We start from the raw sequence: 14,928 nt of genomic DNA on the forward strand, positions 1-14,928 counted from the left end.
TTAGTAAAACTGGTGGATGGACAAAACCAGACATTACACTTTTGTACATTTTGTCCTTTTTTTTTGCTGTCTTAGCTTTTCTTGCTAAACGCTTTTCTCTCCATGGGCCGATGACAGAAACTGAGTGTAAAAAATGTTGATACACTCATTAGAGTAACTACTAACTGCAGATCAGCTTCTACTGGTGCAGTTATTTTACTGCTGTGGGCTTCACATGCCAGGCTACATGCAGGCTTACTGTATGATCAACGATGTGAAACTTGCAAACAGCCTGAGAGGAATATCTGCCAATACTACTCAAGAATAAAATGGAAACAAGCTCTTATTTAAAAGTGTTGCAATTTAATATCATAGACACAGAAGAACAGAATGAAGATCTTTTAATGTAAATAACAGAGACATGGATGTGTTAGTTTGGTGTGGAAGAACTTGACTGGCCTGCAGAATCCTGACCTGATAGAAGAACTTTTGGATGAATTAGAATGGAGACTGCACACCAGACCTCAACCAATATCAGTGTCTCACCTCACCAAAGTACTTCTGGAACAATGTTCAGAAATTCCCATAAACATTCTCCTAAACTTTGTGGAAAGCCTTCGCAGAAGAGTTGAAGCTAATATAGTTGCAAAGGTTGGAATAACAATCTTAAAACCTATGGATCAAGAGAGAGACATCACTCAAATTTATACGCATGAGAAGTCAGACAAGTGAATACTTACTGGCAATATAGTGTGTATATATGATAATACAATACAATAAGAACAAAGCCTCTGTATATGTGTGAGAAAATCCACATGAAACACATGAACCAAAATACAAATACAGACAGAAAAAGTCAGATTTACTTCATCAAAACTGTGCAAAAACTGAATATTTAGAGAAGACATGCTGTGTGCGTGGTAGCCAAAGAGAAGCTTCAAAACAGATTTATTCAAAAGCTGGATCACAGTCTCTTCTCCAACTGTTGGCACAGGTGAGTAAAGAGACTTCAGTACAGCTGAACCATCCCAGGGTTAATACTAAAAATGAAGAAGTGAAGGAAGTGAAGCGATGGACTGAGACTGGAAAGAAATCAAAGTTGGCTCTCTCTGCGAACACCAGCAGGACCTCTTCAAATTTATCATCCCCTAATGGACCGTGAAGCCATCAGCACCAGCGAATGCTTCAGAGTTATCGCATTTCCAATAAATTAGAGGCAAACTCTGTCATTCAGAAAGAGGCTGGTGCATCTGGCGGTGTTTTACACGAACATCCAAAGATTAACAGTTTGCAGATTAGAGGTTAGAAATTCTTTCGTATTATTTTTCAAGTTCTCAAATAAGTTACCACCTGAAAGGGTTGCCCATTCTCTGCACATTTGAGATCCAGGATTCATACAGCTCACAAGTCATGGCAAGGGTCCACAGAGCAGGAAAATCCCATAAAGGTGCATCAATGACAAGGTGTTTAGTGACGGCTTTAGAGGCTGTTGAGAGAAAAAAGGGGCTCATCTGAATTTTTCTATACACTTCAATTAATGCGGTACATGAAGAAGGGGGGGGAGAACTGATCAAATCTAAGAGTAAAATCCGCAAACCACTCTGACCACTAAACTTTGAGCACTTTAAGAGAATGTAAGAGCTAAGAAATATAAATTTACCAAAGAAATGAAAAGTAAAAGTCTGAATACCTGATGCATATTGCAGCATGCACAGCAGAAGATGCAAGAGAGAGATGTTTACTGCATTATGCTCTCTCTGTTCTTCCACGACTTCTACATAAATGTCTCTATCACCGCTCAGCATCAGAGGGAGTGTGGATTAATATTAAAGTGCCATATGCAGTTATAGCTAAATTATTTGTCAGACATGTGCCTCTTCCTGCCTGAAGGAGTCTGGCACAGCTTTGAAAATCGGTATGCAGAGCCTCTGCAGCGTGGATGCTCCTTTCAACACGGTCCATTTATGTTCCAAAACGGCAATAGTTTGAGCTGTTATTTTGAAAAACCTGTTTGACATGCCTCACTGTAAAAAGCTCACTTGCCTTCCAGTACTGTTTGGTCCCGAGAAGATCCAGTTATTTGGTTTTTATCATTACAAAGTTCTACATTTTTGCCAGATTTATATGAATAACACAGACCTGGAGCTACTTTTAAAAATGTAGGCTGAAATAAATTGCCACAAGATGGCGCTGTTTGCTGCACCAACCATTTGTGGCGTTGCGGCTTCACAACATCTGTATAACCCTAATTTATGAGATAATGACATCTATTTAGATCCTTTGCAAATTAATTTTATTCCATCAGTTGCATCAATACAAATTTAAGCAGCTACATGAATTAAGCGCCAGACACATAGATTAGTGGACCAGATGGTCAAAGTTGAATAATTGGGCCCAATATTGGACTCACTGAGCGATTCCACGAGTTAATTAAAAGTTCTCATGTTTGCAAAACACCGAGACGTAACTAATCCCTGCGCGATTTTTATACGCCATCTTAACCTTAAGATGCACAGGTATAGCGTAAACTCGCACAGACTCCTCAAATTACTGCCTGCAATTTCAGCGTGTCGTCAAAATATAATAAATGAGCGCTAAACAGAACTCAGTGACGTTGGCTGAAACAGCTACAAGATGTAAAAGACATGCATCCCACATGGTTAAACTGTACTATTGCAACAAGTCGTGTTTTACAACTTTTTAAAGTCCAACATTTGCAGTTTTCTGAATGGAGTTTGATTTGTAAAATGAAAGCAGGAATGACCCAGAGGACCTGTGAGTGCACCTCTGGGACTTCCCCGTGATCTGTGATTTCAGTAATTTCTTGGGACGTCTTGTGTTTTTGTTGCACGCTCCATTAACCAGATACAAACACATTTACAAATGCAAACTGGGAGATCCTGAATTATGGCGGGCTCCTGCACCTTATCGGAGCAAACAGACTCCCCGTGCATACTCCGATCCCCCCCCCCAAGTCTGCCAGCCTGCTACTGTCTGGCTTATCAGCGCTGCTGCTGCTGCTGGATGCTGTACAGTGCAGCAGCTCGGATCCAGTTGAGGATTTCAGGATGGAAACGTGAGGATGGAAATGCTACTGGAACCCCGTATTCTCGTTTTGATAGCCCAGAAGAACATCAGTGTTCTCTTGTGATGCTTATTTGATCCATTTGCTTTACTCCATAGAGAAACGCTCCCGCCGGTCGAAGACGCTCCTGAAAGGATTTTATTGATACGCATCTCTCCAGATCAGGTGCGCCGGCGTCTCCTTAACTTACCTGGGATGATGATGATTTCTGCTCATTTCTGACTGTGAGCGGCAGCGCACAGAGGGGGGGATGTGGATTTCAATTTCAAAGTTTGGGTCTTCTCTTGCTGTGGGTTTCTGAGAGAGGGGGGCATGGCTTATGCTGATTGGAGATGCACGCGCCTTGTTTAACCGACTTAATTCTGGATGGATGCTGTCGCTGTGATCGCGGCTCTTCTGGCAGATGAGTGTGCATTTGAATTCTCACTGTGGGAACCTATCGCGTTCACAGCTCGCTGTGTTGTGTTTTCCGCCGGGACTGTGGTCCTGTCTCGCGGAAAGTTTGTGACTGGGACGCGGCGGAACATGAAGGCAGCGCACAGTGGATCTCTGTGAGCTCTGTGAATTTCCTTCCGCACGTGGTTTCAACATAGCGTGTCATTTGCTAATGGATTTACAGTTCGAGGGTTCATGAAGAATGTGTTTCCGAAGTGGATATTCCTCCACGAGCTGGAGGGGAGAGCAGCGGACACTTCCTGGAACCACAGGTGTTCTATACAAACAGGTGAGAGGATTCAATTAGGAATTACGCTTACTAAAGAGTTATGAAATATAATTTGTAAGGTGGAAATTCCTAAAGAGTTAATAATAGAGGTGGTTTTCCTGGCAAAAACAGCCCATGTGTTGAACGCGTAGCTCGCTGCAAACTCCCTTCAGAAATGCTGCATTTTAGTGGCGAACCTGTCATCAAGCGACACTCTTTCGCCCCTAACGAGACACCCTGCGCTGTGACGATGATGTCGAAACAGCCACCGTTATCAGGCAATTCAGTTTTTAAGCGAACACCGGGCTCTGCATACTATTTAAGAAAGTCAGAAGCGCTACTGAGCCGTCCATGTCACATTTAGCAAAAAACAAAAACTTTTTGAAAAAGTTAAATATCAAAACAAAATTAACGTGTACAAATCAGCTTGGGCTTTTATTATTTTAATGCCGTGTCTTTAGGCACATTTTTGTGTATTTATGACATGTATTGTGTTGAGTAAAGGTGCTCAGATATGGTTTAACATTTTTCACAGAGCTTCTACGCTGTTATTCTGATTTTTTTCCGTGCAATATTGTATCAATTATTTATTTAAAAAAATGTTTGTCTCAGAAACTCCGATATCTTATTTCATTGATAATTTTCTATTTATGTTTTCTTTTAGTGACGCCAAAACCCAAAATGCCGAGTTGTGGGTAGAGAGCCGACCTGCATCTACCTCCCTGCAACCCCTCTCCTCGTCATTTCCTCGTTCCCGTTTCCCTGCTTTCTTTTGGCATCCTTTTGTCAACGCTTTTACTCCCTTTTATTAATACTTGTTTTATTTTAATCTCTAAGTTGATCCGTTTTCAGCTCCATCACTATTCTCACACCTGCTGCCCACCTCGTTTTATTGTGAACCTCCACCCTATTCTCCTCTCTTCCCTCCCCAGACCCACCACCTCCTCCTTTTCCTCCCCCTACAGCACACATGCAGGCCAAGAAGAGGTACCTGCTTGTGTCTGTGGGGGCCGGTCTTCTCTTCCTCATATATCTGTGGGGTCTGCAAATTGGGGAGTTCCAACAGCAGCCATACCAGTATCATCAGTTTCCCCAGTACCCCCTGTATCATCAGTACCACCAACAAGAATACCAGTACTACCGCCAAAGTAAGGAAGTGTACTACCAGCCCCAGCCATTGCCCCAGAGAAATCCATCCAGACCACCCAGACACTGGCCGGAGTCGACCAAGCTGCTGGAGCCGTATTTGGAGGGAGGAGAGCAGGAGGTAGACTGGAATGATTTATAAGAAAAGAAACAATGAAAGCTCTTTAAGTAAAAACAAAAAGAAGTGAAAAAGTCCAATTTATAAGTGTTTAGTGATCAAAATGAAAGTCCAACAACAGGACAGAACAGTAAAACTGAGTTAAGGAGGATGGTTTCAAAGCTTTTGTGATTGTAAGCTGTAAGGGGGGGGTCACAAGATCAGAATCACAATACTTTATTGATCTCTATGGGGAATTATGTAATGATGATGATGATAACACTATGATGTTGTTGTTGTTTTTTTTTAGTATTTTCTCTACCAGTGAAAAAAGATTCTTTCATTCAAATCAAAATATCTGCAAACGAAACATCTCTGTTTGGCTGAGCTCTTACCAGGCATTCATGCTGAAAATAGCCTAGTGTTAAGCGTTGGCGGTGGTAGGTGTTATAGAAAGAAGTGAAGAGAGAGGAAACTTTTAGGAAGGCAAAAACACTTTAAAAAGAATTTTAAATTCAAGGAAGTTACAGCGATATTCAGAATTAAGGGGAAAATGCTGTGGATATTGCAAAGTGAGTACCAATTCATGGCATCAATGCAGCGTGTCACGTTGTGGCTTTTCTGCATATCCAACTACACTGCTTTACTTTGTTTCTTTTCACATACTGCTGTCTAAGCAGATATGCAAGTTCTTGTGCATAGACATTAGTTTGCTTTAAGGGATTACAAGCATAGATGGCTAAGCACCATTGCTTTGGGGAAATCAAGCACAAATTACCAGCTGAAGAATTCAGGATTGCAAGTAATGCAACAGGCCAGTCAGTAATGATGAGGGAGCAGTTTCCAGCCATGAATTTTCAAAAGCCGTTTTCAGCAGGAGACAACTTTTAAAAGCGTCACTATCTAGAAATCCCATTAGGTCAGAGATGCAGTTTTGAGTGCAAACTATTTATTCGTTTCTGGGGTTTTTTTGGAATTTGTTTTAATGGAGAGTTGACTGTACTGCACAAACATTGGTGTGATGTTAATAGATACATTTGTTTCTGTGGATACAGGAGGACACCCCTCAGCTCCATCATCAGCACACCTCCCCTCGTGAACGACGGGCGATCCGTGACAACATCTACAAGAACAAGCGCTGCCGCATGGAAACCTGCTTTGACTTTGCTCGCTGCCAGTCGGGATTCAAGGTTTACATCTACCCTCAACAGAGAGGCAGCGAGATCTCAGAGACCTACAAGAAGATCTTGACCTCCATTGAAGAGTCCCGGTTCCACACCACAGACCCTTTGAGGGCCTGTCTCTTTATTTTAGCTGTGGACACATTGGACAGGGACCAGCTCTCAGTGCAGTACGTCCAAAACATTAGATCGCGTATCCAGAACCTACCCACGTGGAACGATGGCAGGAATCACCTCATATTCAACCTTTACTCTGGGACTTGGCCGGACTACACTGAGGATTTGGGCTTTGAGGTGGGACAGGCCATGCTGGCCAAGGCCAGTGCAGATGTTGTCAACTTCCGACCTAACTATGATATTTCCATCCCTCTATTCTCAAAGGATCATCCGCTAAAAGGAGGGGGCATAGGTTATCTGACACTTAACGATGCACCACCTTCCAGGAAGTACCAGCTGGTTTTCAAAGGGAAAAGGTACTTAACTGGTATAGGTTCGGAGACCAGGAATGCTTTGTATCACATCCACAATGGGGAAGATATTATTCTGCTGACGACATGTAAACATGGCAAAGACTGGGAGAAACATAAGGACTCACGCTGTGACAGAGATAATGAAGACTACTCAAAGTAAGATTGATTTGTGATGTTTCTTTCACCTTTTTGTAGTTTTAAGTGGCTTTGAAATCTTTAAAAGTCGATTTCTTGGTCTGAATGCTTTTCGTGCTCCGTGCATTAGCATTCCATGCAAAGAGGTTCTCACCTTTAAACTGTAATGTCCTTGCAGACTTGGATATTTTCATCTGTTAATGCAGTGCTTATTGTGTTTTGAAACAGATCAGCTAGCACACACTTTAGAAGAAGTAAGTTGTGATGCTATCTCATTATCAGCTGCTTCTTGCTGCTGGTTATTTCAAATGCAGCGAGTTTGTGGATCATTACAACTCCTCACAAGTGCTTGTTGTGTTGTCAGCTCAGCAGTTGGTCGAGAGAAAAGCGATCTGAGCCGAGAAGTTCACCTTTTGAAAGTTTTAGCTTGAGCTGACAGCTGAAAGAAGAGACTCCATTGCACTTAGAGTGAAACAGACGCACCATTCTTGACTCGTCTCACTTTGTTAGTCCGAGTCATCTGTTGCATATTTTAGGTTTAGAAATTGTCGAGGTCCGAAGGAAAGCTCAGTGCTGTCAAACAGCAGCTTAAATTTTACAGTAAGAATCTGCATACAGAGGAGTCAGCAAATATTGCATCTGAGACATTGTTCAATCAAGAACAGTAGTTTGGACTTTTTCTTTTCTTAAATAAAATGTTCCAATGGTCCCTCACATACAGTTAAGGTTGTAATGGGTTTAATGTTGAAACTTGGTCTGAAAATCTGATTTCACTCATAGTGAATTCGGGGTTTCTTGCAGACTATAAACTTTATTCAGTGGCCTTCATTAGGACTACTTTGAATCCACTTGTGGGAAATCTGCTAATACTTCGCTTGTAAGATCATCAATACATTACTGATATGTTTTGGCCACTTAGTGAGAACAGAAACAAGTTTCACAGTCACAGCGAGAAGTCTAACAACTGAATTGTTTTTAGATGTGGTTTCACTGTGGCCTAACGGCTGATTTCGACTTCTGTTGTGAGTGTTCGCAGAGCCTACTCTGTAATCGACGTAAGTGGCTGACACGCTTGCCAGCATTCATGCATGGTGTTTTATGTGTTAATTAACTTGTGATTGTCTCTTGGTGCTTTTTATGCAGTCCCAGCTAAGATGGAAACGAATAAAATGCTGACATCAGTGAGTCCTTACATTGAAGCAATGATTGTTGTTTTCTCACTGATCTTCCAAAACGACACCAAAACATTATCGGGAAATGCACAGGAGCAATCAGAGGTATTGAACAGGCCAATCACAAGTTACATTTCCAGACAGGTTGTAACACGGGTTAATTTAGAGGGGTTTGCTGTTACAACGTATCAACGGCATACATTTAAGTATAAATTTGCTGGGACTCTCAAAATAATAAGTGTCTTTAGCAGCTACATGCTCTCCTATGTTCAGGAGCTACTTTCAAACATCTAATTGGAGTTTAATGCTACAAAGGTGACTACTGACTTTGCTGGAAAATGGACATCTTCTGTAGCAAACCTGTTAAGCTGTTTGCTGTTTAAAATCCAAACAACACGGTGAAAGATGCTAAAACACAAATGGAGAAAGAGGGCAATAATTTGATGCGTCTTTGTCACCACCAATGATCCTATATATATTATATTGGGCAAAATTATAAGGCCACACCTCTTAATCTCTGAACTCAGGTGTTCTTAATCCCGTTGCTACAGATATATAAAATCAAGCATCTCTCCATGCAGTCTGCTTTCACAAACATTTGTGAAAGAGTGAATCGAAAGAGCTCACTGAATACAAGCAAGGTACTGCAATAGAATAAGCTGCAGATTAACTGCCATTAACATATATAACATATAATAAAAAAGCTGGGACCTTCATGTCATGAGTTTCTATTGCTGAGCAGCTCCTGCAGATGTAATGTTTAGGTGGCTCAGTCCTTTTCTCCATGGAGTGTGTGTGTGGTCCTCTGATCCAGCATAAAAATCCTCTAAAACATTCACTGTTGACATCGCTTGGTATATTTTTATTTACTGGAAACATTTCACTATCTGAAGTTGGAGGTTGTATATGAAAAGTCAATAGATGAACCCCTCGGTTTCTCTTTCATTTCAAATCGAATGTGCTGCAGTACAAAGCCAGCACAGCAAAAGAAAAATCTGTCAGTGTCCCACTGCTAATGGACTGCGGTGTGTTTCTGAAGGTGCAATGACTGTAATCAGTGGTACAGGATCGCATTTCTTGTTGCTTCACAGGCCGGTACCAATACTTTATCAGCAGCTGACGGCATGCTGAGAGCACATGTCTCTAGAATGCAGACAAAATATAAAACTATCTCAGAAAATAAGAATAACAAATTGGAAATGGTATACGTGACCACTGTGTTCGCTGAAAGCCCCGTTTGTCTTTAATAGTCACTTCATTTATTATGTATTGGAACATTTTCCTGTAGGTGTGTTGTGTGGTAGGAGGATTGTTGCTTCAGACGAATCTAGACAATACAATACAAGAGTACATTAAGACTTTTATTTAACTTGAACTTGTTCATGAAAATGTGTTGATTTAATGAAGCTGGCTGGTAAAACTAGTGGCTTTATGAGCAGCTTTTAGGGAAGAAAAAAACCCAACATAATGTATGTTAAAGGTACTCGAAAAGAAATCCACCATGTACTCAATGCTGAATAAAGCACAAAAGGCAATAATCCATATGCTCCTGAACACAAAGTGCTTATAAGCCTGCCTCACTAATTAAATAGTACATTAATCATTTTCTCAGTCTCGGTGTGATATCAGGCTGTTATTAAATACCAAATGTTCTGCTCTAAGGTGCTCTTTTGTTCTTCTTTCTCGTAATTTGACTTAACAAGACATTTTAAGGAACTTTAAAGCTTGGTGTCTGTCTTACTAATAATAAAAGTGATTAAGTGTGAAGGGGAACTTACTTTGTCAGATGAGACACATGAGATGGTATGTAGAGCTCTGCTTCATGTGTGCTTTGCTGTTTAAGAAATTGATGGTTGATGGTAAATTCTAGCACGCTGTGGGAAAACTACAAGTATGCAGCTTGTACAGTCTGTTTAGCCACTGTTGTTTTTTGTTTTTTTTTTCTGTGCAGAAATTATTTAAGACTATCCAGACTGAGCACTTGGACTAATAATTGACAACAACGCATTTAGAGACTTTTGTCTCATTAGTGAAAAACATATGGAGCACAGACTTAAATACAACAAACAAAGGGTTTGAATAAAGGTGTGTTACGTAACCTAAATTGGCTTAATCCAGCAAATATTACAGAACTGATAATTATTTTGATCATGCAAAAATTCTAAATACTTCCATTTTTATTTAAAGCTGGAGAAACTCAAACTTTAGTAAAGAAATGTGTCCATACTTTTTGTAGACTGAGATCTGAATGCAAGGTTGTGAACTAGGGCTGTTCGATATAACAATATATATCGGATGACGATATAAAAACATCTATCGTTTCATGTTACGCTATCGTTTGTTTCGTGGTGTCGCAAAATAAACTGTTTACAGCAATATTTTTTCATTATTTTGATGGTCACTGTAGTGGCTATATTAATTTCTTAAAGTTCTCTCTTTCTCTTATATTTAATATAATCACACTACAGACAGACAAGCGCTTGTTTTTATGCGTTGTCGTTAGCAACAGCGACGGTAAAACCACCGCGTGTCCACTCGTTTATTTTCCACATAAACCTTTCACAATAAAGCTCAAGATCCTGTTGAGACTTTTCAAAATAAACAGAATCACGTGAAAAATGCAAAGTATTTACGGATGAGAAGCAAAAAAGAGCCGTCAGGTGCTAAAAAATAAACCTTAGACTCAAACGTTAGAACAGGCTTTTTGCCCGCAGCACGCTGTGTAATAAATACTCACAAAGAAAACGGCGGCCGTTACGACTTACGTCTAAAAATGTATAGTTTCATGTATCGGTTAAAACACTGGACTCCAGGTACACGACGCGCAGCTGGAAACACTTCACGCAAGTCGAGCTGCCCGAGATTCACAGAATTTACAGAAAATGTTACATTTTTGTGATTTATATCGTTATCGGACGATAGATGTCTTGATATCGGGATATGAGATTTTGGTCATATCGCACAGCCCTAATGTGAACATTAGATTTTGTGTTAATAACACCATTTCTCTTGTATAAATGACCATATTCACACGGTTCTCTTTTTAAATGGATCCAGTTAGCCAAAATATTCAAAAATGCAAGGTGTGATCAAAGAGTTTAGGACTACACCCATAAGAATAAATATGTCTGACTAAAATTTGGCAAATCCACCCTTCAATGTGGTCGTCTTTTGGACTTCTGGACCGGTGGTAACTACTGGTTCCTTGGTAAAAATGTGAATTGCCTGACTCGTTGGTGAGGGCTTGCTGTCCTGTACTGTCTCATTAATACAAACTGCAGGACTACTTACGAATCACTTGTGAAACTCCAAAAAAGTAAAGGAAAAAAAAAAAAGAGCTCTTAGTTTGTAATTTGCATCACACTTTTTAAATTTTCATAGTTAACTAGCAGATTTTTACAGAAGCTGGGACCTTCTATTGCAATCGATATGCAGGTTTAGAATTTGGTTTTATTTCCAAATTCTTCTCAAAGTACCCGCCAACATTTGTCCCTTGGAACCATAGGTTTCCATGGGGTTTGCAGCAGGTCTCTGTGCCTGTGCGAGTCAGACCTAAGGTGTGCAAAGTTTGCATTAAGAATATTTTGTCCAAAAAGTAAATCACCAGTGCCACTTCAATGTTTTTGCTCAGTTTTATTTTTGAGAGGATGTCGAACTCTGCATTTAGCGACAGTCTGACCCAGAGGACTAAATTGATAAGGCAGGTCAGTTTGACACAGATGTTTATGTTTGTGGTTGTTTGCGGTCTTGAGCAATGAGTCAACAGCAGCAGTGCTGAAACTAGTCCAGGGATGCACAAAAACATGAAGTCAGAGGGTAAATGGGCCAAATTTAATCACTTTTCATTGTTACAGGTGCCATTCCAGATCATGTTAACTAAAAACATGGCTCCGATTTCTGGCTCACTGAAGAAAACAAAATGGGAATGAAATAATTAACTGTAGGCTAGTTGGTTTTGTTGATATTTAGATTTTTGTTTAATGAATTTTTGAGCTTGTTTTTATTTTCTGGGTGTCTGTGGCAAAATCTGTCATGTGGTAAGTTTGATGATTCTTATTCCAAAAGGATAAAAGTTTGCTGTTTAAAGCTTCATGCTGTTAAACAAGTCAGATGAATCCAGCTTAAGAATCTTTTGATTCTCGAGGTTGTGACTGAGAGCGCCTTCCTGCCTGCTTGCTGCTGCTTCCTCTGGTGTCTTACACACAGCACATCGATACAGACATCACCCAGTGCAGTCAGGGGGGATCCTACACTGCGAGACTCCCTGATGGGAACAGAAACCAATGAGGATCTTGAAGCCTTGGGGCGGTCGATAATTGCCCTCCAATTGAATTAAGCTGTGAATGAAGGGGATAGATAGAAATCTCACCTCCCTCTGAGAGGCACCAAATTGAACTCACGCTGTTTTACTGTACATAGATAACAGCCAGCTGAACCAATTAGAGCTTTGCTATACAGAAGAGTCTCCCCAAAGACAATTTGATATCATAGGCTCAGGCTTAATTTACAGAAAAGCAGATTAAATGTTTAATCCAGATCACTGTCACATCTTTGATGATAGCTTACAGGATCAAAACAGGAAAGGAAAGAAAGAGTAGTGTGGAGGCTAGCCAGATGTGATGCGAGGTGTCCTGTTCAAGCCATAAATATGTTGTTTAATTTCTTTTCTTCCTGCTCATAACCTCCTCTCTTGTTTTGTCTCGATTGGCGGTGGTAAAAGTTGAAATTGGCAGTTTGGGAAACCTTGAAATCCAGCGTAGTGCTGAAAAAAGAAAGAATGACTCACCTTAAAAGTAACTCCAAAATTGATTGTATTGTGCGCTCCAGTGGGCTTGTTTTCATTGAGGACAGACTAAGTTATCACATGACCTGTTCAAATGCTGGTTTACTGCTCTTGCACATTTAACTGTTAAATCTACCGTGCTAGCATGGGTGTTTTTTTGTTTTTGTTTTTTTTCCCTATGTCTACCTATAGCATGAAAGTGGAACTTGCTAAGAGACACTTGGGAATATTTTATCTTTAATTCAAATTGATAAGTGATACTTTAACCTTTCAGTGAACAAGGACAGCATAGGCTCTCTCCATCAGGCTACATTAGTCCATTATTCCAAATTTTATCACAACACTGCAAACTATGCAACGTGCACATGTTTTAACTGTCTAGTAATCTCACACAAGCTTAAAAAAAATCATAAATGGTTAACTTACTGTCAAAAATATCACGTACAGATTCAGTTTGTTGAATTTCTTCAAGTCTGAGTTTCAGTTTATGAACAGAATTATCACATTTCCTCTGCTTCTGTCTACTCCATCATTTTTATCTTTGAATGAAGAAATCTGACATTGTGACAACATATTTTTAAACTCTTAAATACACCTAGCTAAATCAGTGGCCAAGCTGCACATTAAACAGGTTGTGTGTGTGTGTGTGTAAGTGTGTGTGTTTGGTGAGAATTGGCCTACTGCAACCACAAATTTATCATCTGTGCAGATTAACACAGTGAAGAATGGATGAGAATTGGAAAATGTTGAGTTCGGGGGAGGGACTGTGGGCTGGCATTTCTGTATGATTTGTTGAATATGAGGATTGCACCGGCCGAGAGGAATGCCAGGCTGGAGCACACAAAAAAATACACAGTATATGCTGAAGTGTTAAACTGCCAGTTACGTTTTATTTTCTCATTAATTAAAAGTGCTGAAACTGTGGGATCCCATGTTTCTCTAAAGGAATTAGAGTTATTTTTACAAGAAAATATAAAAAATGAGGCCAATAAAACTTTTTTCTTCTAAATTAAGTTAATTGTTTTTCCCCCTACCTGAATAGTTTTTTTCTTTATCATTTACTTCTGCAATTTTAAATATTTGCATAACTTGCCAGCAATTGTGTTTTTGTATAACTAACCAGGATCTGTTTTAAATTACAGTATGTGCTGTCAGTGCATTTTAGACTGACAACACACTGACAAGGATAAGCTCCGTTTTTCTTTCTGGCCCCATCTCAGCTTTCTGTGGCAGTTCAGTTATCGATGGCCTTTAAATGCCAACGGATGCATTTTTATACACACACACACAAAAAATATTCCATCTTTGCTGTAAATGAAGCGATTATTTATAGGAGAGTGTATTTACAGTGCTTAACAAATTTATTAGACTCATAAACCACTCAGGTCAAGGTTTATGCCACAGCTGCCCTAAATGATTAATGTTTCCATAATGTTTAATCCACCAATAAGTTCTTTTATCAAAATTGTGTTTTTATTGCTAAAATAAAAATCTGATTGTTGTTATGCACAAATTTACAGATTTACAGTTTTTATTAAAAAAATTCTTTTTTTTTAAATTAAGATGCCAATTTAGAATTATTTGCTAGTCCTTTTTGGGTTGTATGGAAGCCCCAAACGCAATTTCATTGTTCTTGACAATGACAATAAATAAATAAATACTAAATACTAATACTAAAATGTTATTTGCCTGAATATTATGCTTAATTATTTGACATCTCATAGACGTCCAGACTGTTGTCTTAAATTTGTGTATAAAAATTGATGCTAATTAGGTTTTTTTTCTGTTAAATACCAATATAAATTCTAGTTATAAATAACTTTTTGACAGATCTTTAAAATATTTCTTCTTGTTTTAATGACAGGTGTTCTAATAAATTTGGTCAGAACAGTATAATTAGAATTTGAATTGGATATAAAGACAGTAAATTTACCAGCGTGTTGTAAGCTGTCAGTATCCTTCATTTTCAGCTAATAGCAAAGATTGATCAAGTCATAATAAGTGAGGCAACAACAGAAAAGGTGTGAAGCTAGTTAAGACCCGTTTCATGGTGCTAAACTGGCAATAACATGAAACAGCAGCTGGCACGCAACTCTGAGCTAAATGTGCCATAAATGAATTGGATATACAAGTTTTCCACTTTTTGCACAATGTAATTGGTTTAGCTAGTAGCCTGC

At 39.4% G+C, this 14,928-nt stretch overlaps 1 protein-coding gene across 1 annotated transcript in view; it reads left to right on the forward strand.

Annotated features, from left to right (window-relative positions):
- Positions 1-4,737: 4,737 nt before the first annotated feature.
- The window catches only part of LOC146652548 (exostosin-1), a 358,469-nt gene continuing 348,278 nt past the window's right edge, over positions 4,738-14,928 (forward strand). The window contains exons 1-2 of the mRNA XM_085382378.1: positions 4,738-5,034; positions 6,066-6,817. Of these exons, the coding sequence (XP_085238504.1) occupies positions 4,738-5,034; positions 6,066-6,817 (1,049 nt within the window). The remainder of the gene's footprint in view (positions 5,035-6,065; positions 6,818-14,928) is intronic.

This window comes from Rhamphochromis longiceps, linkage group LG15, assembly GCF_057381845.1.
Source record: "Rhamphochromis longiceps isolate RC_006_pf linkage group LG15, R_longiceps_female_GT1.1, whole genome shotgun sequence".
NCBI classification, from domain to species: domain Eukaryota; kingdom Metazoa; phylum Chordata; class Actinopteri; order Cichliformes; family Cichlidae; genus Rhamphochromis; species Rhamphochromis longiceps.